Raw genomic sequence first — 25,128 nt, 5'->3', positions numbered from 1 at the left:
CATTTTTTTCGCTTTTATATAAGGAAGTAACTCTCTAAAAATATCTACGATGTGTCAACGATTTAAAGAAAAATTTACCTTAATTTTTTTTCAATTTTTAATGCATTTTTTTGCTATTTTTTGGCTATAACTCTCTAAAAATGCTTATATAGTTATTTCCCTTACAACCCGAGCAACGCCGGGCGATACTTGCTAGTCTTATTATAAAAGGCAGATTTTATCTGCCTCCCTTTGGGAGTTATACAAATCTACAATATAGGATTTCTTCAATTACAATTTACCTAGCATTTTAAGAGTACAATGCATCGCGTCATGCCAGGTCCAGTTTTTAAAATTTAAACTCCAATTAAGCAAAATTTACAGAAAACTCACATTCTGGTGTGTGTGTAAATGCTTTTCTTAGTCTGGTTTACACCACACGCAAACGCACACACACAGTGGCGACGAATAAAATGAAAGTAAATAGCGACAGAGTGATTTGAGGAAGACTAAACTGAAAGTATTTAAACCACTACTCAAAAAATAAAAAAACACAGCAAACAGAAACAAATAAATACATAATAACCACTTACTCTCACACAATTTCTTCAATTAGAATTACCTAACATTTTTCAGAGTACTTCAGTGGGTGATGCATAAAAAATTTCTTTCAATTTTACCACCAATTAAGACAAAATTCGAGAAAACTCAATATTTTAACATATCACTCCGAAAGCATTGATGGTACATGTGTGCGTGCGTGAGTGTGTGTGTGTCATTCCTCACACACACGCATACACATACATATACAACTACATACAACTACATACACATACAAAAATACATACAAACACGTGTGTGTTTGTTATTAGTAAAAAAGGCGCCAAATCACAACTTACTTATCATTCCAACACATTGCAAAGACACACGGACGGACAGAAAAGGTAAATTGGTTTTTATTTTACTCTGTATATATTTTATTATATAATATTATATATAGATATATGTATATATAATTGCAGTATGAAAACAGTGTTATGTATAAACAGACGACACTTATATATAGTTATTATAATAAGAGATTATATATATATAATTCTTCAAGTTGTATAAAAATATTGTCTGCATCATTCGAAATATTTTGTAAGAAATAGAACTTTTATCATCGGTCTTAAAATTATTTTCGCCAGTGTGTTGTGTGTGTATATATATAGATATATATATATATATATATATATATATATATATGTATGTATATATCTATACACACACCACACATACACACTCACACACACACACACACATAGACACACAACGAGCTTCTTTCAGTTTCCGTCTATCTCTCTATCTCTATCTGTCTATTTATTGACGGACCATAGTCACATTGCTTTGCCTTTATTGCTTCAAAAGTTTGTGTTGGATATATTTTTATGTAAAAGTGGTGCAACAACTAATAAATACATTCGGTTGTGCAAATTCTTTGCACGGGAAACCTGTCTTTGTGTGGCGTGTTTCCCCATTTTGTAAATTCGTCTTCGGCTTTCCTAGCCATTTTCTGCTTTGAGCATGGCGACTTCAAAGCCATGAAGTCGTCGTCGAGAAGAACGGTGGTCTCCTTGGCAACGCTTACGACGTTTATTTCCATACCCTCCCCTTCCCCACAGCTTCACGAGGGAGGGAAAGAAGGGGAGGAGCAACAGGTGCAGGTGCGAGCATGGACGCCGACACACGGAAAAATTTGGAAGGAACCAGACGACAGCTTCACGGTCAACCACTACTACGGACAACTCTGCCACGACCACCACCACAAGCTCCACCACCACCACCATCACCACCACCGCCACCACCACCACCACCACCACCACCACCACCACCACCACCACCACCATCACCACCATCACCACCACCACCACCACCACCATCACCACAACCATCACCACCACCACCACCACCACCATCACCACCACCACTATCACCACCACCACCACCACCAACTCAACCACCACCACCACCACCACCACCACCACCATCACCACCACCAGCACCACAAGCACCACCACCATCACCTCCATCACTACCACCATCACCACCACCACCAACTCAACCACCACCAGCACCACCATCACCACCATCACCACCATCACCACCACCACCATCACCAGCAACAACAATATCGTCGTTTTGCCGTCTACCATAACTGCCAGCAACTAAAACCTCAACTTAAAACAATTTCTAGGTAATTAAAAAATTTTAAACTTCGTAAATTCTATAGTTTGTAAGATATTTTTTGCTTTCTTTCCTTCAATTTCTGCAATTTCAACCAATCAATGACGTCTATTGTGCAACAACTAATAAATACATTCGGTTGGGCAAATTCTTTGCACGGGAAACCTGTCTTTGTGTGGCGTATTTCCCCATTTTGTAAATTCGTCTTGGGCTTTCCTAGCCATTTTCTGCTTTGAGCATGGCGACTTCAAAGCCATGAAGTCGTCGTCGAGAAGAACGGTGGTCTCCTTGGCAACGCTCACGACGTTGATTTCCCTACCCTCCCCTTCCCCACAGCTTCACGAGGGAGGGAAAGAAGGGGAGGAGCAACACAGGTGCAGGTGTGAGCGTGGACGCCGACACACGGAAAGAATTTGGAAGGAACCAGACGACAGCTTCACGGTCAAACGACTTCTATGGACAACTCTGCCACGACCACCACCACCACCAACAACAACGATATCGTCCTGGTTGTCTATGCACCCCTTTAAGAGGTCGGCTGGATTTCTTCCGACGTCTAGAAGTATTCCTGGTGATGGTGGTTGTGGTGATGGAGGTGGTTGTGGTGGTGATGGTGGTGATGGTGATGGTGGTGGTTGTGGTGGTGATGGTGGTGGTGGTGGTGATGGTAGTGGTGGTGGTGATGGTGGTGGTGGTGATGGTGTGGTGGGTGGTGGATGGTTGGTGGTGGTGATGTGGTGGTGGTGGTAGTGGTGATGGTGGTAGTGGTGATGGAGGTGGTTGTGGTGGCGGTGGTAGTGGTGATGGAGGTGGTTGTGGTGGTGATGGTGGTGATGGTGATGGTGGTGGGTGTGGTGGTGATGGTGTTGGTGGTGATGGTGGTGGTGATGGTGGTGGTGGTGGTGGTGGTGATGGTGGTGGTTGTGGTGATGGTGGTAGAGGTGATGGAGGTGGTTGTGGTGGCGGTGGTAGTGGTGATGGAGGTGGTTGTGGTGGTGATGGTGGTGATGGTGATGGTGGTGGGTGTGGTGGTGATGGTGTTGGTGGTGATGGTGGTGGTGGTGGGTGTGGTGGTGATGGTGGTGGTGGTGGTGGTGGTGGTGATGGTGGTGGTTGGGTGGCCGGTGGTAGTGGTGATGGAGGTGGTTGTGGTGGTGATGGTGGTGATGGTGATGGTGGTGGGTGTGGTGGTGATGGTGTTGGTGGTGATGGTGATGGTGGTGGGTGTGGTGGTGATGGTGGTGGTGGTGGTGGTGGTGATGGTGGTGGTTGTGGTGATGGTGGTTGTGGTGATGGAGGTGGTTGTGGTGGCGGTGGTAGTGGTGATGGAGGTGGTTGTGGTGATGATGGTGGTGATGGTGATGGTGGTGGGTGTGGTGGTGATGGTGTTGGTGGTGATGGTGGTGGTGATGGTGGTAGAGGTGATGGAGGTGGTTGTGGTGGTGGTGGTGGTGGTGGTGGTGATGGTGGTGGTAGTGGTGATGGTGGTAGTGGTGATGGAGGTTGTTGTGGTGGTGGTGGTAGTATCTCTCTATCTCTCTATCTATCTATCTCTATATATATCTATCTCTCTCTCTCTATCTCTCTATCTATCTACCACCACCACCATAACCACCACCACCACCACCACCACCACCACCACAACCACCAACACCACCACCACTACCACCACCACCACCAAGACCATCACCACCACCAACTCCACCACCACCACCACCACCACCACCACCACCACCATCACCACCACCAACGTCGTAATGCGTTGTCAAGGAGACCAGCGTTCTTTTAGAACAACGACTTGAAGACACCAAAACAGAAATGGCTAAGAAAGCCCGAATTGGCATCTTTAAAGGAAGTAACTCTCTAAAAATGCTTATATAGTTATTTCCCTTACAAAGCCTTACACCACCATCACCATCACCACCACAACCACCTCCATTTTCGATGCTGGTGTGTTTATGTCCCCGTTACTTAGCGGTTCGGCAAAAGTACCGATAGAATAAGTACTGGGCTTACAAAAGAATAAGTGCCGGTGTCGAGTTGCTCGACTAAAGGCGGTGCTCCAGCATGGCCTCAGTCAAATGACTGAAACAAGTAAAAGAGTAAAAGAGTTAAAAGAGTATATATATATAATATATATATGCATATGTTTATTTTTATAACATATATACGACTAAACGCACGCACCCTATTAAGTAAGATTGTTCTGTTATCAAGTTAGCCTTGATATTAACTCTCACGCGGACTCTGCATCTTTCTTTCTTTCTCTCCCATTCCCTTTTCGTCTTTTTTCCCTCACTTAACTTGTCTCTTCCTCTCTCTCTCCCCTCACCGTTCTTCATGGTCTCCTCCACCATTCCCCTTCTTCTCTCTCTTCCTCTTGCTCTCCTCCCCCATTCCCGTCGTCCATCTGCGACGATACTTCCGTCGTAACTGCTATCCTGTCTTTCTCGCCCGCCTTCTAAGGCTACTGGTCGACATTCTTTCTCTCTCGTCGTCCACTATAATCCAGCGTTTGCAATACTTTTTTCGTTGGCGTTAACAGCCCTTCTTATCTTGTTCTCCTTGTCCTGTCTCTCACTGTTATAATTTATTTTTCCACTGTTTATATATATATTTTTTACTGTTTATATGTTTTGTACTGTCGTTTACCGTCTTGCTTTTTTTTTACCCCTCTGCGAAAAGATCTCAGCATTTTAATTGATTGCTTTTCGCGGAAGGAAGTTTTCTTCGAAGTATACGTCTCGCTTTTATCCTTCGAAACGTTTAGTAGATGAAACCTTAGCGACTGAAGAAGGGGATTTTTCGTTGTGCTTATTGTCCTGTATCTCTTTTTTTGCTTGTCTTGTTCCTTGGTTTGTGTCTATGTTTTTCGTCTCTCTATGTGTTCGACGTCTTTTTGGTGTCCTGTACACATATATGCGTGTATATGTACATGTAGAGGTAGGTACGTACATATATGTTTATATATGCATATGTTCTATTTTATTAACATATATATATATATATATATATATATATATATATATAATATATATTATATATACTGTTGTATCTGGGGAAGTCATTCTCTTTAGTGCCTTATTATTTAACACATTCACCGGTAAAATTTCCACTTATTTCTTATTTTGTATTTTCTAAAATTTTCGTTGCGTCTTGCAACCTTTTCAATAGTCTTGACTCAAATAATAAGGCACTAAAGAGAATGACTCTCCCCAGACACAAACAGAATATACTTCAAACACGAACTCATATAAAGAATCTTACAAACCAAATCCAAAAACGAAATATATATATATATATATATATATATATATATATATTATATATATATATATATATATATATATGCATATATACATATCTACATATATATGTGTATATATATGCATATATGGGTGCAGGACGTCAAAAGAAAAAACGTGAACGAAATGAGAGATGAGAACATAAAAAACAGGAAAAGGAAGAGAGTGTTCTTTATGTTGCCTGTCTCGTTTCTCTATTTGTTTCTTTCGTTGTTCGAAAAGATCTCCTTCGTTGTGTCGAGAACGATGAAAACTTTTTGAAAGCAACACAGAGTAGTCGCAGGAGTGGCTGTGTGGTAAGTAGCTTGCTAACCAACCACATGGTTCCGGGTTCAGTCCCACTGCGTGGCATCTTGGGCAAGTGTCTTCTGCTATAGCCCCGGGCCGACCAAAGCCTTGTGAGTGGATTTGGTAGACAGAAACTGAAAGAAGCCTGTCGTATATATGTATATGTATATATGTGTGTGTGTATGTGTTTGTCCCCCTAGCATTGCTTGACAACCGATGCTGGTGTGTTTACGTCCCCGTTACTAAGCGGTTCGGCAAAAGAGACCGATAGAATAAGTACTGGGCTTACAAAGAATAAGTCCCGGGGTCGAGTTGCTCGATTAAAAGGCGGTGCTCCAGCATAGCCGCAGTCAAATGACTGAAACAAGTAAAAGAGTAAAAGAGACCTCCGGGCTGTTATCGCCAAGCTTTTGGCAAAATTTTATGCAGATTCTCTACTTTCTCTGTCATGGTCAATGCGACGATCACACGTTACTTCCAAGCACTACTGTATACAATGGAAGTAAGGTAGGACGTTAAAACTTTGTGAGCATGCACAGCAGAGGTCAAGGTCAATCTGTGCGTATACTCACCGACGAAAAGCCCGAAAAAGAAAAAGAGGAGGAAGAAATAGATATGATAGAAAGCTGGTGGCAAAGAAGTACACCAGCGTCACCAACAAAAGGTAAAAAGGAAGAAGAAATAGGCATTATAGAGAGCCGGCGGCAAAAACGTACAACAGCATCACTAACAAAAGTTTTAAAAAAAGAGGAAGAAGTGGACATTAGAGAGAGCTTGCAAATCTCTCTGCTTCATCTCATGTTTGTGTTTCGTCCTTGTTGTAACTCATTCGATTTCATTCGACTTCATTATATTTTGTAAAATTTTAAAAGTCATATAATCATTGTGTGTCTGACCCCAATCACGCTGCATTGTCCCCCTCTATGTTTGGGCCCTTGTGGCTAATAAAGAAATTGGATGTGCAATAGAATTTTTTTGGAAGCACTCCGTCGGTTACGACGACGAGGGTTCCGGTTGATCCGAATCAACGGAACAGCCTGCTCGTGAAATTAACGTGTAAGTGGCTGAGCACTCCACAGACACGTGTAGCCTTAACGTAGTTCTCGGGGATATTCAGCGTAACACAGAGAGTGACAAGGCCGGCCCTTTGAAATACAGGTACAACAGAAACAGGAAGTAAGAGTGAGAGAAAGTTGTGGTGAAAGAGTACAGCAGGGATCACCACCATCCCCTGCCGGAGCCTCGTGGAGCTTTAGGTGTTTTCGCTCAATAAACACTCACAACGCCCGGTCTGGGAATCGAAATAGAATTACCAAGACAAAAAAGAGAAACTAGCCTGGACAACCCAGGTGTGCAGTAGAAACGAGCAGTCGAGAAGCTGAAGAAGAACAAGTGGTGGTGTATGGTGACATACGCAAAAAATACGGCCATAGAGAGGAGAATTACAAAATTCAAATTAGTAATAAGGACAAGATTACCAGTAAAGTTACTCTTTACTCTTTTACTCTTTTACTTACTAAGTGTGTGTGTATATGTTTATGTGTCTGTGTTTGTCCCCCTAGCATTGCTTGACACTGCGTGGCATCTTGGGCAAGTGTCTTCTGCTATAGCCCCGGGCCGACCAATGCCTTGTGAGGGGATTTGGTAGACGGAAACTGAAAGAAGCCTGTCGTATATGTGTATATATATATATATATATGTGTGTGTGTGTTTGTGTGTCTGTGTTTGTCCCCCTAGCATTGCTTGACAACCGATGCTGGTGTGTTTAATCCCCCGTCACTTAGCGGTTCGGCATAAGAGACCGATTGAATAAGTACTGGGCTTACAAAGAATAAGTCCCGGGGTCGATTTGCCCGACTAAAGGCGGTGCTCCAGCATGGCCGCAGTCAAATGACTGAAACAAGTAAAAGAGTAAAGGGTAAAGAGTAAGTGATATTGCTTGAGAGTGGGGCTCAAAGCAGCCATTTTATCACCATTAATTTTATTCGTTCTTCATTCGTTCGTTTTATGTTTTTTGTCCCCACTGTGGTGTTCTGTCTGTCCTTGTGCTGTTCCCTCTGTGTCATGGCCTGCGTGCCAAATAAAAGAAAGAGTAGTTGTCGGTGTTAGTTTGATCGTGTTGGCTCGATGCGTGCTTAACCGTCGATAGTTAAACAGTGAATATTGAGTATCGTACCTACGTTCGAGAAGCACGGAACATATCCACCCATCTAACACCCGTGGACATATTTACAAAGTAAGAAAACAGCACAGCTCCCATGACTTCAGGAAACATTTTTTCACGCTGAGAGTTGCTGAAGCATGGAACAAACTGCCGGCATCAGTTGTTAGTTGTCGGAGCACTGCATCCTTCAAAACTTCCATGCTTCCTGAGATTCGCCAACACTACACTTGATTTTCTCCCCTCCATACATGCGCAAGCATGTATCTGACTCATACATTGTTCACTTTCCAGACATTTGTACATTATTGCATATACTCTATACGCACTTTCTGACAAGTTGTGGTGCACCTGAGCACTGTATACAATAATTTCATTATTATTATTATTTAAAAACTCCACCCGTTTAACACCCGTGGACATATTTACAAAGTCAGAAAACAGCACAGCTCCCATGACTTCAGGAAACATTTTTTCACGCTGAGAGTTGCTGAAGCATGGAACAAACTGCCGGCATCAGTTGTTAGTTGTCGGAGCACTGCATCCTTCAAAACTTCCATGCTTTCTGAGATTCGCCAACACTACACCTGATTTCCTCTCCTCCATACACACGCAAGCATGTATCTGACTCATTCATTGTTCGCTTTCCAGACATTTCAACATTACTGCATGTACTTTATATGCACTTTCTGACAAGTTGTGGTGCACCTGAGCACTGTATACAATAATTTCATTATATTATTATTATATTTCTATGTTAGCATATTTCTGTGATAGGTTTTTTTTTAGATAAACACAACCAACTATTTATTTGTGCAATACCATTTTACACCAGACGTGTATACCTACGTCATAATATATATATACAGCAAAAAAAAGAGCCGTACGGCTATCAGACAGATGAAAAGGAAATGATAAAGTCCTAAAGACTGGAGGCACAGGAAGGGCAGAACGAAGGAAGGGGTAAACAAACCGTGGAGGAAAAAGTGAAGGAGCGCAAAGAAGCGTGACCAACCAAGTCGGTGGCCAAAAAATAAAGAATGACAACCGCGGGTCACATGATAGTAGGAGGAGAGAGAAAGAGAGTCATGGAGGGCAGAGGGACAGAAGAAACGGAGGAGATTATTAGGGAGGGAAAGAGTGAGACAGAGAGAGGCAGAAAGAAAGGTTTAAAGAGACGCAAAGAAAAAGAAAGAGACAAACTTGAGTAGAGCATAAAATATATTCCAAGAATATTTTTACAAATGGGTAAAAAATATTAGGAGTACGTTGCGTTGCATAAATATTTCAAGGTTTTTTTTTCTCCGTGTGTTTGTTTTTGTCAAATATTCCGTGTTTTCGTTAAATTTCCCGATCGTTATGTTTTTATAAGAATCCTTGAAATATTTATGAAACACAACGCACTCCTTGTATTATGTGTTTATATGTAGTTGAAAAGGGGTTAAGAATCTCTACAAGTCAAAAATTATGGTTAAAAATTATGGATAAAATGTATATAGATAGACGCGTGTCTGTGTATGTATCTATGTATGTATTTACGTATTATGTATATGTGTGTATATATATATATATATCTATATATATATATATATATATGTTGTGTGTGTGGTGTGTGTGTGTGTGTATGTATATTTATATATATATATATATATATATATATATATATATATAATATATATATATATATATGCGCTCGTTTCTCAAACAAACACACACACAGCACAATGTTTATTTATTTAGCTCGGTCGGTATGACGTCATTCGTTAAGATGGCAGCCATTTCTTACGTCAGGATCATCTGTGTTCTTTGCTCTCGTCTGTTTTTGAAGTGGAGCGAAGTTGAAGATGGAAGATAAAGTAGAATCGAGATGAATGAAAAAGAATAGTGAGTGGATAGGAAGTATTGTTATTGGTATTTCCAGCTTGTTTTGTTAAGTGTGTGTTAGCTGAATGGGATCCGTTGATTGGTCGGTTGATTATGGAAGAATGCTTCATTGTAAAAAAGAAACCGTAGTGAAAGAGTGAGAAATATCTATCTATCTATCTATCTATCTATCTATCTATCTATCTATCTATCTATCTCTAGCTAGCTATCTATCTATGTGGCTGTGTGGTAAGAAACTTGCTTCCCAACCACATGGCCCTGAGTTCGGTCCCACTGCGTGGCACTTTTAGTAAGTGTTTTCTACGATAGCCTCAGGCCGACCATAGCCTTGTGAGTGGGCTTAGACGGAAACTGAAAGAAGCCCATCCTACACAGACACACACACACACACACACACACACACACACACACACACACACATATATATGTGTGGTGTGTGTGTGTCTGTATTTGTCCCCTACCAACGATTGGCAACCGGTGTTGGTGTGTTTATGACCCCGCAACTTAATGGTTCTAAAAAGTATAAAGAAAGAATTAATGAAAAAATGACTCATTATATTGAATGTTATCGATAATATCGAGTGGTAATAGGGGGTGCTGCAGTTCCTATACACGAGCCGCCACTGGGGCCCACCGTTAACCATGGCGGTGGAAACAATGTCACGGGGATGTTTCTCTTCCGGTGGCACAGGGAACTCTGTCAAGGTCCAAGGAATCATGAGAAAGAAGGATTACATCAGGTTCCTTTATGAAAACGTGAAGGAATCCACTGAGAAACTCCAACTCGGCAACAACTGGAAGTACCAGCAGGATAATGATCCGAAACATACCGCTAAGGTAGTGAAGAAATGGTTCAAGGACAATGTAGTCAACGTCCTAGAATGACCAAGTCAGAGTCCTGACCTGAATCCGATTAAGAACTTGTGGTGGCGAGACTTGAAAACCAGAGTGATGGCTAGGAAACCGACCAAGTTGACCCAGCTCGTGGCTTTCGCCAAAGAAGAATGGGCCAACGTCCCACAGGAGACATGCAGGTAGCCTGTGGACACGCACAAGAACCGTCTAGAAGCAATCATAAAAAACAAAGGCTATGCAATTGACTATTAAAGAAAGATATTGGACTCAGTGAACCGAAAGTATGAATAATTTTGAACATGGCATTTTTTGAAAATCCATAAATAAAATACCATTCTTATAAATAAAATACATTCTTCGCAAATGTAAATAAACCCAATCTGTTTCTTAAAGGAGGGACATATTCATACAGCACGGAATGTTGTTTACCTAAATGGAGGTCAGCGATTGGTTAAAATTGCCGAAATGCTCGATTTTAAAGTGGAAATATCTTACAAACTATAGAATTTTCTCAATAAAGCCAAGAAAAAATTGTTTTATAAACACATTCTACCAGTATACGAAGTTTAAAAGTGTTTAGTTAACTAGAAATAGTGTTGAAAAGTGCCGTTCAAAAGGAAAAGATCCGCAGTTTTTTCTAGCGGTGCCATATGAAATTGTCACCCATAATTATGACCCTAGTTTCGATCTATTGCATTTCAATCTGTTTTAGGGTTAGGGTTAGGGGTGCCAAGAAAAAATTGTTTTATAAACACATTCTACCAGTATACGAAGTTTAAAAGTGTTTAGTTAACTAGAAATTGTATTGAAAACTGCCGTTCAAAAGGAAAAGATCCCAAACTGCCGTTCAAACCGAAAAGATCCGACATTTGTCCAACGTACCGTGCTGTGGGACTGATGCCGAAACCAAGTGACCGATGGCGAGTTTCTTAGTAATACCTTTTTTTTTTTTTTTGCTGAAAGTGCTGCGCCTGATCGAACTCAGAACAAAGCGTCTGTGAAACAAAGCTTCTCAATTATACAGCCACGTCTACGTCGTTGTCTTAAATAAACAAACTAGCTGAAGTAAAAGTACAGTTGTCGATTCAGCTGAGGTCCACCTCAGCTTCCTTTTAGCCCATCTATCAAACATTGATTTATGGTTGTCTTAAAAAAGAAACTTGGTGTCCTATTGTTTCGTTTTCCGTTAAGCCTTCCGCTAATTGAAGCCAAATTATTTATTCAAGCGACGGGATCAATTCCTGCCAACAACATCTCAATTTATTCTATGATTAATAATAATAATAATAGAAATAATTACAACTGACAAAATGATACCAATAATATAATCAATATCGACGTAGATGGACGTGAAAACATTTCCTCATTTAACTAACATCAACTCTGGATGTTTGGTTTATCGTTTTTATAAGTTGTTTTTTTTATGTTTGTAGTGTTTACAACAGGGTTGGTTAAGTTGAGTAGGGAGTAGAAGTGAGTGTGTGTGTGTGTGTGTGTGTGTGCATGCGTGCATGGGCACGTGGGTGATCAGGAGAAGGAGGAAATTGCAAAGTGCATGTGATAGCCCAAAAGTGCGATTAAGGTAGAGTGGTACGGGTGGTGGTGGTAATAGTAGTAGTAGTAGTAGCAGTAGTAGTAGTGGTGGTGGTGGTGGTGGTGGTGGTGGTGGTAGTAGTAGTAGTAGTAGTAGTAATAGTAGTAGTAGTAGTAGTAGCAGCAGCAGCAGTAGTAGTAGTAGTAGTAGTCAATCAGCTTCTGAAATGGTAATGGTCAATCAACTTATTGTTTGGCCTGAGTACAACCAATAGTGTGAGTGAAGGTGGGGGAGAGGGGGGTATTACACGGGGCGGGGGTTATTACATGGGGGGGTGTTGGGGTTTGTTTGGATGAACCAACGTTACTAGGACAGGACGGTGTAAAGTGAAAGTGGTCAGACAGGTTATAAGGTCAGTTGGTATTGGAGGCTGGACAATGTTATGATAAGGGTGGTGGTACCAAATGAGAAACTTCTTCAGGTAAAGTTTGTTGTGAAGGTGAGAAGGGTATTGAGGTGGAGTGAGAGGAATGACAGGGTAGTAGGTATGAGTAGGGTAGGGGTAGGGTATGCGTTTTGTTCTCTTATACTTTTACTGGGTCCAGTTACTAGACAGTGGCCAATCTGGAACGGGTTTCTGCTCAACCGTTTTAACCCCAGGAGTTATTTCGGTCAAGAGTTGATTCTATTAATTCGTTGCTTAGTTATGGGGCATAAAAAGGAGCTTTTCTATTTGGCTGCCACTTTTCGATTTCCTCAATTTTTGTTCCAATTGATTCCATATTTAGTGAATTGGTGTAGTTTTGTAAGCTCCTGATTGGCATGAAATTCATTTTCGCCATAAATAAAAAATATCTCCTGTCAAAATTATATAAACTTAAAATAAGAACATGTTTCAAAATAAAAAAAAGACAGAAAATATAAATTTTAAAATGTGCTTTTTAGTGAAAATTAAAATAATAAATCAAAACTTTCAATTTTCTTTATGCAATTTTGTCTGAATTAAATACTTGGCATCTTTTCTTGGCAACAAATTCTTTGATGTTTGGGGCAAGGTTCTGTGTTGTTGAGATTCTTGGGTTGGATTTCAGGTGTTCATCTGTGAGACGACTCCTATGTGATGTTTTATTCATCTTCCTCACAGAGAACAGCTGCTCGCACAGACATGTGCTCCCAAACAAAGACAGCGTTCGCACTGCATGTAAACGGAGCTGAGGCATTGCTTCAGGTATGAAGCGGCTGAACTGTGCAGGCCCCACAGAGTCGTACTTTGCTTTTAATGTCCCATTACACTGCAGTTCTATCAGCTTCTTTTGAATCTGTACCGATGCAGATTCCACTTTAACGGCAAATGGGTTGCGAAGTAGCTCGAAATTATTTTGATGCCGTGCGAATTCTAAAGCGTTGTGCGTATTCAGTGCCGAACGCACTCAGTTTATCAGCAAAGTGTTGCTTTGGGAACACCATGGCGCTGACTTGGCAATAGGGAAAGTGAGACAAGTTCAATTGGTGCACTGACTTGGCTCAACATTACTTGGCAATAGGAAAAGTGGGACAAGTTCAATTGTGTCTCCCATATACGCAGCAACACTTGAAATGCCTTCACTGCATCATACATATCACAAATCATGCGATCCTGTCCTGGAGCTGAATGTTTAAAGCAGTGAGATGCACAGTTATGTCAACCAGAAACGTTAACTCTTCATCCACTTTTCACCCCGCAGAACTTTAGATTCCTTTCCTTTACTGTCCATGAACTGACACATTTCCTCAATCAGCCCAAAGCTATATTGAGGACCTTTCCCCGACTGAGCCACCGCACTTCTGTATGATAAGGCAGTCACCGAAACCTGAATGTATTTCCCACAGGAAAGACTGAAATTGGCGGTTATGTAACCTTTTGGCTCGGATTAAGTTTACAGTTTGCGTTACAGTGCTCAGTAAATGTTCCATTTTTAAGGCTATAGCGCCCATCATTTCCTGGTGTATGATACAGTGATATGTTGTCAACTCACCAGCGCAGTTTTCTTCTTGCATCTTTAAACGTATCCTACCCACTAGTACACTTTTTTCACCGCACATCGCTGGCACTCCATCTGTTGTAAGTCCAACAAGTTTGTCCCAAGGCAGTTCCTGTCGGTTACACATATTTTCTCAAATAGGCCCTTTCCTGTTGTTGGCCCGTGCATCGATTTAATGTTCAAAATTTCCTCCATGATGAACAAATTGGAGTCCACTCCACCGATGAAGATAGCTAGCTGTGCCATATCAGTCGTGTCAGTAGTTTCATCCACAGCAATAGATATGCAACAAAATCTTTTCTTTCCAATCGACTATGTTTTCAACTCAATGGCCATCTCACATACCCGATCAGCAACTGTATTTCTGCTAATACTCACATTAGCAAACAGTTACTTCTTGTCTGAACACAAACATCACACATTTTTTCACAAACTCTCCTTCGGTAATGGGCCGGGCTGGTTTTGTGATCTCCTCTGCCACAATAAAACTTGCTTTAATAGCAGCTTCACTTTGTGATTTTGCTTTGGTTTAAAAAAGGCTGGGATAATTTCAGTGACAAATCAAACAGGTAAGATATATTAAGAATTTCAGTTTTAATGTATATCCATAATGTTATTGCTTTAACACCTGTTAATTAAATTTACCTGTCCATAAAAGTCAAATTTACTTAGCAAGATCAGCTAAAATTACATAACTATACAACAGTGCTGTATAAAGTACCCACTGACAAAATTTCAAATATGTATGTAAAAGATTTACAAAGTTACAAGCAAATATCGTGGACACTACTATTGAACCTGAATAATTAAAAATAGCATGAACAAGTAAGCGACCCCTGTTGTACTTTTTTGCCACAACTTTCTCTCACTCTCTCTTCCTGTTTCTTGAGTAATGCTGTGATGGACTGGCGTCCCGTCCAGCAGTGGCGAACACATACGCCACAGAAACCAGGAAACTGGGCCCATGAGCCTGGATAGGCTTGAAAAGGGCGACAAAAAAAATATATATATTGGGTTGGTACATAATTATAGCAGATTTTTTTTCAACAAATTTTATTACTCTTACTCTTTACTCTTTTACTTGTTTCAGTCATTTGACTGCGGCCATGCTGGAGCACCGCCTTTAGTCGAGCAACTCGACCCCGGGACTTATTCTTTTGTAAGCCCAGTACTTATTTTATCAGTCTCTTTTGCCGAACCGCTAAGTGACGGGGACATAAACACACCAGCATCGGTTGTCAAGCAATGCTAGAGGGACAAACACAGACACACAAACATACACACGCACATACATATACATATATATGACAGGCTTCTTTCAGTTTCCGTCTACCAAATCCACTCACAAGGCATTGGTCGGCCCGAGGCTATAGTAGAAGACACTTGCCCAAGGTGCCACGCAGTGGGACTGAACCCGGAACCATGTGGTTGGTAAACAAGCTACTTACCACACAGCCACTCCTGTGCCTATCAACGTAAACAATAACAATATTTAACAAAAACATTTTTAAATGATGGTCTGACCGTCTGCCAAGCAAATGGGAAGCAGTAATTGAAGTAGATGGTGAATATGCTCCAGAATAATCATTTAAAGATGTTTTTGTTACATGTTATTGTTTTTGTCGAACAAAATTTATTGAAAAAAAGTCACAGTAATTATGCACTAACCCAATATATATGTGAACGATCATAAATCCACTTTCTATTGCCATTCTAGTTACCAGCATTTCATGTACAACATAGTCATGAATATAAACGTTTTTCCTTTTCCTTCTCCCTTAACTAATTGCTCATAGTATTAGGTAGGAGCACTCCGTCGGTTACAACGACGAGGGTTCCGGTTGATCCGATCAACGGAACAGCCTGCTCGAGAAATTAACGTGTAAGTGGCTGAGCACTCCACAGACACGTGTACCCTTAACGTAGTTCTCGGGGATATTCAGCGTGACACAGAGAGTGACAAGGTCGGCCCTTTGAAATACAGGTACAACAGAAACAGGAAAAAGAGTGAGAGAAAGTTGTGGTGAAAGAGTACAGCAGGGATCACCACCATCCCCTGCCGGAGCCTCGTGGAGCTTTAAGGTGTTTTCGCTCAATAAACACTCACAACGCCCGGTCTGGGAATCGAAACCGCGATCCTACGACCGCGAGTCCGCTGCCCTAACCACTGGGCCATTGCGCCTCCACAACTCATAGTATTACACAACTTTTGTCATGTAAACCCCCTTGTTGCATGTGATACCTTGTTCTCTACTGTAATATAATACTTTTGACAATCCCATAAAAATATCTATTATGCCAAAAGTAGGACACAGTTCAGGTTGGTTAGGTTTGCTTTTTTTGATTGGTTTTGGTTTTGGTTTTCTTTTTTTTTTTATTTTATTATTTTGCTTTGAAGGTGAATAACAAAGTGGGGTTTTATACAAAGTTATTGGTCAACATTTAGCTGGAAAATGCCACAATATTGGTTGTTCACTGATGAGAAGGATGTGACTGAAAAAAAAAAGTTTTTGACTGGATTTTAAGCCAAAATCTATCACACCACTCCCTATAGTTGCTAAAATTTATCTATTTATATATTTTTATGGGCAAATTTTAAAAGCCAGAAGTGTTAGTGGTTTAGGTGTGACATTTCTCAAGGTTTTTTCTTTTATTAACAATGAAAACTCTTTCTTTTCAAAGTAGACGCCTTGTATCGCTTTGTTGGCGAAATGATGATGACAGAATAAGAAACAGTAAGAGACTCTCAGAAGTAAAAGGACTGAATCATAAGTCCAATGAATGAATATATATATATATATACAGGGTGTCCCCAAAAAATGTATACACATAGTGGTTCGGCAAAAGAGACCGATAGAATAAGTACTAGGCTTACAAAGAATAAGTCCTGGGATTGATCTGTTCAACTAAAGGTGGTGCTCCAGCATGGCCGCAGTCAGATGACTGAAACAAATAAAAGAATATATATATATATATATACACACACACACATATACAAACACACATTTGTATACACATACACACACATATGTACATACAGATGTATATATGCAAGTAGGTAGACAGGTCGGTTGGTAGGTAGATATATATATAGCTACACTAATCACAATTTACTCTCAATTCCATTTTTCTGAGATTATAAGGAGATAAAAGGTTAATCTCATTCCAAGTCCAAATACAAAACCCTGGTCCACTGAACATAGGTTTTACCAAAGGAAGAACTGAACCTGACACAGTAGGCAAATGAACCAAAATAGCTGAGACAACTACTGCTTATAGCAATGAATATCCACCACATTGTGACACCTTTTTACCTGGGATGTAGCCAGTCCACTTATGCATACCTTTCCTTCTTGGGACACAAAACTCTACTTGTGAAGACCTGTTGAGGCAAGTGAGAATCAGAATCAAAATCGAAATCGATCAACATCAATGGAAATTGTAGCTGTGATATCAGTGCCGGTGGCACGTAAGCGAACCATCCGAACGTGGCCGTTGCCAGCGCCGCCCCTACAGGCCTCCGTGTCAGTGGCACGTAAAAAGCACCATCCGATCGTGGCTGTTGCCAGCCTCGCCTAGCTCCCCGTGCCGGTGGCACATAAAAAGCACCATTCGACCATGGCCATCGCCAGCCTCACCCCTGTGCCGGTGGCACATAAAAACCACCATTCAACTGTGGCCGTTTGCCAGCCTCGTCTGGCACCTGTGCCGGTGGCACGTATAAAGCTCCCACTACACTCACGGGGTGGTTGGCGTTAGGAAAGGCATCCAGCCGTTGAAACATTGCTAGATCAGACTGGAGCCTGGTGCAGCCTTCTGGCTTCCCAGACCCCAGTTGAACTGTCCAACCCATGCTAGCATAGAAAGCGGATGCTAAATGATGATGATGGACTGAGTTAATAGTGTTGGTAATAGACAAAGTACGTATAAAATACTATGGTACAATGTGATATTTAGTAATCCCTTGCCTTATCACGGTTCACCTATCATGGTTTATTATTTAAGCTTACATCAATTCCTCCAAGGTGTTGTTTTGCATTTATAAATAAATTTTGTATCTGGATTTGGAAGGAGATTAATCTTTTAGTTCCTTATAATCACAGAAAAATGGAATTTGGGTGAAAGAGTACAACAGGGGTTGCCACCACCCACCCCCCTACTGGAGCCTCATGGAGCTTTAGGTGTTTTCGTTCAATAAACACACACAATCCCCGGTCTGGGAATCGAAACAACGATCCTCTGACCTCGAATCCGTTGCCCTAACCCAGTGGTTTTCAACCAGGGTTCCTACGATCATGAGCCAAATACCATTACCACTAAGCCACATACATTCATGGTGTACTATGTACTACACTATACTCTTTACGCTTTTACTTGTTTCAGTCATTTGACTGCGGCCATGCTGGAGCACCGCCTTTTAATCGAGCAACTCGACCCCGGGACTTATTCTTTTGTAAGCCCAGTACTTATTCTATCGGTCTCTTTGCCGAACCGCTAGTGACGGGGACATAAAACACCAGCATCAGTTGTCAAGCAATGCTAGGGGGACAAAAACAGACACACAAACATACACGCACACACACATATATATATACAATATACGACGGGCTTCTTTCAGTTTCCATCTACTAAATCCACTCACAAGGCTTTGGTCGGCCCGAGGCTATAGTAGAAGACACTTGCCCAAGGTGCTCTGCAGTGGGACTGAACCCAGAACCATGTGGTTGGTAAACAAGCTACTTACCACACAGCCACTCCTGCACCTATGATACAGTGAACTAAACCAGTCAGTGGTACATGCAACTAAGTACACTGAGTGAAGTGAGTTGTTATAGGTTAAGTGTCTTAGTGTCTCTATACTACATCATGGTATTATGAGTTGTTATAGGTTAAGTGTCTTAGTGTCTCTATACTACATCATGGTATCCACTCACAACTAAGTACAATAACAGTTTAAAGATCTACTACAATGTACTATCTACTTATAATAAACTATACAGACTGCTATCAGTTGAGTGTTTTAAATAAGGACACAACATTGAACTAGATAATACGGTACACAATGGCATCTATTTACAACTAAGTGAACTGGGCCATTAACAGTTTAGGGTCTCAGCCAAGGATACGACCTATTGACAAAATCAGTAACAACAAATTGAGGGGACATGGTCTTAAAAGAGGTTCAGCCTGCTATCAGTTGAGTGTTTCAAATGAGGACACAACATTGAACTAGATAATACGGTACACGATGGTATCTATTTACAACCAAGTGAACTGGGCCATTAACAGTTTAGGGTTTCAGCCAAGGATATGACCTATTGACAAAAACAGTAACAACAAATTGAGGGGACACAGTCTTAAAGAGGTTTCAGTCAATGACATTGAACTTAGGAGTTTAGTTTGGAATTTATTTTATTGATCTGTTTATTGACAGGTTTTATTTACTTTTTTTATTATATAAAAGGTCATTCTCTTATACACACACACATTGTGTTGTCAAATAAATTCAGTCATTTTTTTTCTACTTGGCACTCCCATCATCATATATCTGAAAAGAGATAAAAATTTATTCGAAAACTATTAAAAAAAGTTGTAGTGTTTTATGCTTATTTGTAGCTCTATTCTTGCTCTTCAATAAAAACACTTTTCATATTCATTCAAATAATATCAGAAAAGGAATAAAGTAATAAAAAAAAAATGAACTAATTTATCTGATAATCCAACACACACACACACACACACACACACATACATACATACATATATATAGAATCAGAAGGTGGTGAGCTGGTAGAAGTGTTAGCACACCGGGCAAAATGCTTAGCCATATTTCGTCTGCCACTACGTTCTGAGTTCAAATTCCGCTGAGGTCGACTTTGCCTTTCATCCTTTCGGGGTCGATTAAATAAGTACCAGTTATGCACTGGGGTCAATATATCGACTTATTCCGTTTGTCTGCGCTTGTTGCCCTCTCTGTGTTTAGCCCCTTGTGGGTAGTAAAGAAATAGGTATTTTTGTCTGCCACTATGTTCTGAGTTCAAATTCCGCCGAGGTCGACTTTGCCTTTCATCCTTTCAGGGACGATTAAATAAGTACCAGTTATGCACTGGGGTCAATATAATCGACTTAATCCGTTTGTCTGCGCTTGTTTGTCCTCTCTGTGTTTAGCCCCTTGTGGGTAGTAAAGAAATAGGTATTTCGTCTGCTGCTACGTTCTGAGTTCAAATTCCACCGAGCTCATTAATGCTGGTCCACATTGACCCCAGTGCATAACTGGTACTTAATTTATCAATTCCGAAAGGATGAAAGGCAAAGTCGACCTCGGCGGAATTGAACTCAGAACCTAACAGCAGCGAAATACCATATTTCTTTATTACCCACAAGGGGCTAAACACAGAGGGGACAAACAAGGACAGACATAGGTATTAAGTCGATTACATCGACCCAGTGCGTAACTGGTTACTTATTTATCGACCCTGAAAGGATGAAAGGCAAGTCGACCTCGGCGGAATTTGAACTCAGAACGTAACAGCAGACGAAATACCTATTTCTTTTTACCCACAGGGGCTAAACACAGAGGGGACAAACAAGGACAGACATAGTATTAAGTTGATTACATCGACCCAGTGCGTACTGGTACTTATTTAATCGACCCCGAAAGGATGAAAGGCAAAGTCGACCACGGCGGAATTTGAACTCAGAACGTAGCGGCAGACGAAATACCGCTAAACATTTCGCCCGGCGTGCTAACGTTTCTGCCAGTTCGCCGCCTTAAAACTTTTTCACACTTCCGTGCATTAGACAGACTTGGCAGATTTTTATGATTTTATGGCCTTTCTGTCAACAACCCACGTCTCCACATACACACACATCGTTTAATATACAGTGTGATAGTTGGTGACACGAAAACCGCCACATGGCAACTTAACTGTGCAAACAAATTTGTTTATCCAACTTGTCGAGGAAGTTCGCCTCATCATTATGTCAACAAAAACGCGAATTTCAACCAAAAAGAGTCACCCATAAGCTATTTAAAAACCAATCTAAAAGATGCGGTGACACTTCCTTGTCTTCAGAAAAATCCTGACGCAGTCTTTCAAAAACTGGTCGTAAATGTTTTCCGCTAAGCCTTTCTGTCAGTAAAACATTATTTGTTGAGGTAGTGAGTCTATCGAGTGTTTGATCTAAGGGGGAGAACTGGATATCTAATGTGTTAATGCAGCCATCTTGAATTTTACAGTGGATCCTTAAGCAAGTCTCTCTGGATTGGTAGCAGTGTGTGACGAAATGACGATCCAAAGTAAAAGCTGGAGTCTTCCCAAAAATCCATGTCCAGTCCAAGCGATCTTCTAAGATTTTATCTAATCCAGGAAAACGGCTCCGGTCTTTCTTAAGGTCGAGGAATTCAATGGATGTTGGCTGGATTAGAAAAAAAAAAAAAAGATGAAAGTAGTTAAAGGTGTGTGTATGTGTGAATAGAAAAATAAGTAAATGGATAATAATAGACGATTTGATAAATGTCAGTCCTTTACAGCTGTTTCTAACGCATTTTATTAGACGAATGAGTACATTACATCACTGGAAAAACCGTATTCATCAGATGATGCATAATTTCAAAACAATAGCAGAACACTCCGTGAACGCAGTGGGAACACGTCTATTGGTCAACCAACGTTGACCCGGCTGGCCAATAGCCGTATATATATATATATATATATATATATATATATATATATATATATATATATATATATATATATATATAATATATATATATTATATATTTAATTATAATAAAGGGTTATTGCAACAAGTTGCTCAAAACCACATACCGAAAATATTAGAAATGGCAGCCAAATAGATCACCATTTCTCCTACTAGTAAAAAAGACTCCACAAACAAACAGAATTTGCAACCTGTATATGGTAGGCTGGGATTTCGTTATTTTCTTTCTCTTTACTATATATGGGTTGCAAATTCTGTTTGTGGAGTCTTTTTTACTAGTAGGAGAAATGGTGATCTATTTGGCTGCCATTTCTAATATTTTCGGTATGTGGTTTTGAGCAACTTGTTGCAATTAACCCTTTATTATAATTATATAATCCTTACCAAATATGGTCTTTTCCATACCGATAAAACTACTAGGTGAAATTTATTAATTTTATTAAATTAATTATATTTCACCCTTTTTGTATAATATATATATATCATCATCATCATCATCATCATTAGCGTCCGTTTTCCATGCTAGCATGGGTTGGACGGTTCAACTGGGGTCTGGGGAGCCCGAAGGCTGCACCAGGCCAGTCAGATCTGGCAGTGTTTCTACAGCTGGATGCCCTCCTAACGCCAACCACTCCGAAAGTGTAAGTGGGTGATTTTATGTGCCACCGACACAGGTGCCAGACGAGGCTGGCGAACGGCCACGCTCGGATGGTGTTTTTATTGTGCCACCGACACAGTTGCCAGACGAGGCTGGCGAACGGCCACGCTCGGATGATGTTTTTATGTGCCACCGACACAGGTGCCAGATGAGGCTGATACGGCCACGCTCGGATGGTGTTTTTATGTGCCACCGACACAGGTGCCAGATGAGGCTGGCGGACGGCCACGATCGGATGGTGGTTTGTTACGTCCCCAAAGCACGGAGGCCAGTCTGCGGTACTGGCTACGGCCACGTTCGGATGATTTTCTTGTGTGCCACCGGCACTGGTACCACAAAGATACAAATTCCATTGATGTTCATCTATTTTGATTTGTTTTGATTTGATTTTCACTTGCCTCAACAGGTCTCACAGGTCTTCACAAGTGTCACAGGAAGGAAGGAAGGTATGCACAGGGGACTGACTACGTCCCAAGTAGGGGCCACGGGTTATGGCCTGACTAGTCTTGCCGGTCTTCGGTTGGTGTTTTTATGTGCCACCGACACAGGTGCCAGATGAGGCTGGCGAACGGCCACGATCGGATGGTGTTTGTTATGTGCCCACGTCACAGAGCCAGTCGATGCGGTACTGGCTACGGCCACGTTCGGATGGTTTTCTTGTGTGCCAAAGGTACTGGTACCACAAAGATACAAATTCCATTGATGTTCATCTATTTTGATTTGGTTTGATTTGATTTGATTTGATTTTCACTTGCCTCAACAGGTCTACACAAGTGTCACACACTTGCCTCAACAGGTCTTCACAAGTGTCATAAGTAGGTGTCACACACTTGCCTCAACAGGTCTTCACAAGTGTCATAAGTAGGAAGGTATGCACAGGTGGACTGACTACGTCACCGGGTCTTCGGATGGTGTTTTTATGTGCCCGACACAGGTGCCAGATGAGGCTGGCGAACGGCCACGATCAGATGGTGTTTGTTGTGCCCACAGCACGGAGGCCAGTCGATGCGGTACTGGCTACGGCCACGTTCGGATGGTTTTCTTGTGTGCCACCGGTACTGGAACCACAAAGATACAAATTCCATTGATGTTCATCTATATATATATATACTAGCAGTATCGCCCGGTGTTGCTCAGGTTTGTAAGGGAAATAACTATAAAGCATTTTTAGAGAGTTATAGCCAAAATATAGCAAAAAAAATGGAAAAAAATTATGGTAAATTTTTTTTGAGAGTTAAAAAAGGTGGAGTTGCGTCCCCTAGACTGTTTGTGGTTTGTGTTTCTGATTCTCGACCCCATGTCAAATTTATCGATTTTTTTCAGAACTGGGGGAACTTTTCAAAATTTTCGCTGCGTTAGTTTTGAATTATGACATTGGGCTATGTGTGTGTCAAGTTTCATCAGAATCGGTTGAAAGCCGTGGTCAGGGTGAGGGTACAACCTAACAGACACACAGACAAACTGCCGTTTATATAGAGATATATATATATATATAAAGTTAATCCAAACATGAAAACACAGAGAAAAATCAACAACGCGAGGACATTGAACAAGTATAGTATTATTGGACGCTCAGGAAAGGAAAGAAAGAAGGAGGATTTAACGTTTCGAGTGGAGCTCTTCGTCAGAAACATAGAAAAAGGAAAGGTCCAAGGAAGGGAAGACGGAGAAAGAAAATCGTCAACACACACAATGTATATACATATACGTACTGGAGACAGACAGACAGAATCTGCATCCTGTAAGAAATTCGTTGAGATTTATTTCGTAGTTTCTGCCTCGCCGCCGCCCCGATCCTTCAACCAAACAAATAATCAACGGCATAATGAAGAAGTGCCTTTGTGGTCATCCGACCTGCTGAAAATATCAGTCCTATTTCCCCTCAAATCACGCCTTGCCACCATTAAAAGAAAAAAAAGACGCGTGCGATATTGGCGTCCTGGACACATAATGCACAAAAGAGATGATCACGGTTAAATGACTTTGATCTTAGGTGTTTTCGATTAAAGCTGACCTGGAGCTAAACAACTACACAACAAGCAATATTCTTCAAACGTTGGATGTGAATGGTGATGATGGAATTAGTGAACGTGGAAGAAATAGATAAAATAAGCAAGCTAATATTTCAAGAGACGTAACTCTTTATAATTATGACAGCTTAAGCAACTAGAGTTATTTTCCTTTTCCATACTACATATTTTTTAAAGGTGGAGGCGCAATGGCCCAGTGGTTAGGGCAGCGGATTCGCGGTCGTAGGATCGCGGTTTCGATTCCCAGACCGGGCGTTGTGAGTGTTTATTGAGCGAAAAACACCTAAAAAGCTCCACGAGGTTCCGGCAGGGGATGGTGGTGATCCCTGCTGTACTCTTTCGCCACAACTTTCTCTCACTCTTACTTCCTGTTTCTGTTGTACCTGTATTTCAAAGGGCCGGCCTTGTCACTCTCTGTGTCACGCTGAATATCCCCGAGAACTACGTTAAGGGTGCACATGT

At 41.1% G+C, this 25,128-nt stretch overlaps 1 protein-coding gene across 4 annotated transcripts in view; it reads right to left on the bottom strand.

Moving 5' to 3' along the window:
* Window positions 1-762: 762 nt before the first annotated feature.
* Window positions 763-25,128, bottom strand: part of LOC115224020 (lipoyltransferase 1, mitochondrial-like) — a 45,507-nt gene continuing 21,141 nt past the window's right edge. For 2 of the 4 annotated variants that reach the window (XM_036512749.1, XM_029794812.2), the window contains exon 5: window positions 20,886-21,672. In XM_036512749.1, coding sequence (XP_036368642.1) covers window positions 21,256-21,672 — 417 coding nt within the window. In that variant the 3' untranslated portion in view covers window positions 20,886-21,255. Of the gene's footprint in view, window positions 784-19,971; window positions 20,006-20,885; window positions 21,673-25,128 lie in introns of those variants that run through there. The other 2 variants (XR_005003639.1, XR_005003638.1) reach the window with 2 other exon arrangements.

Source organism: Octopus sinensis, linkage group LG24, assembly GCF_006345805.1.
Source record: "Octopus sinensis linkage group LG24, ASM634580v1, whole genome shotgun sequence".
NCBI lineage: Eukaryota > Metazoa > Mollusca > Cephalopoda > Octopoda > Octopodidae > Octopus > Octopus sinensis.
This window is presented reverse-complemented; position numbering and strand designations above follow the sequence as displayed.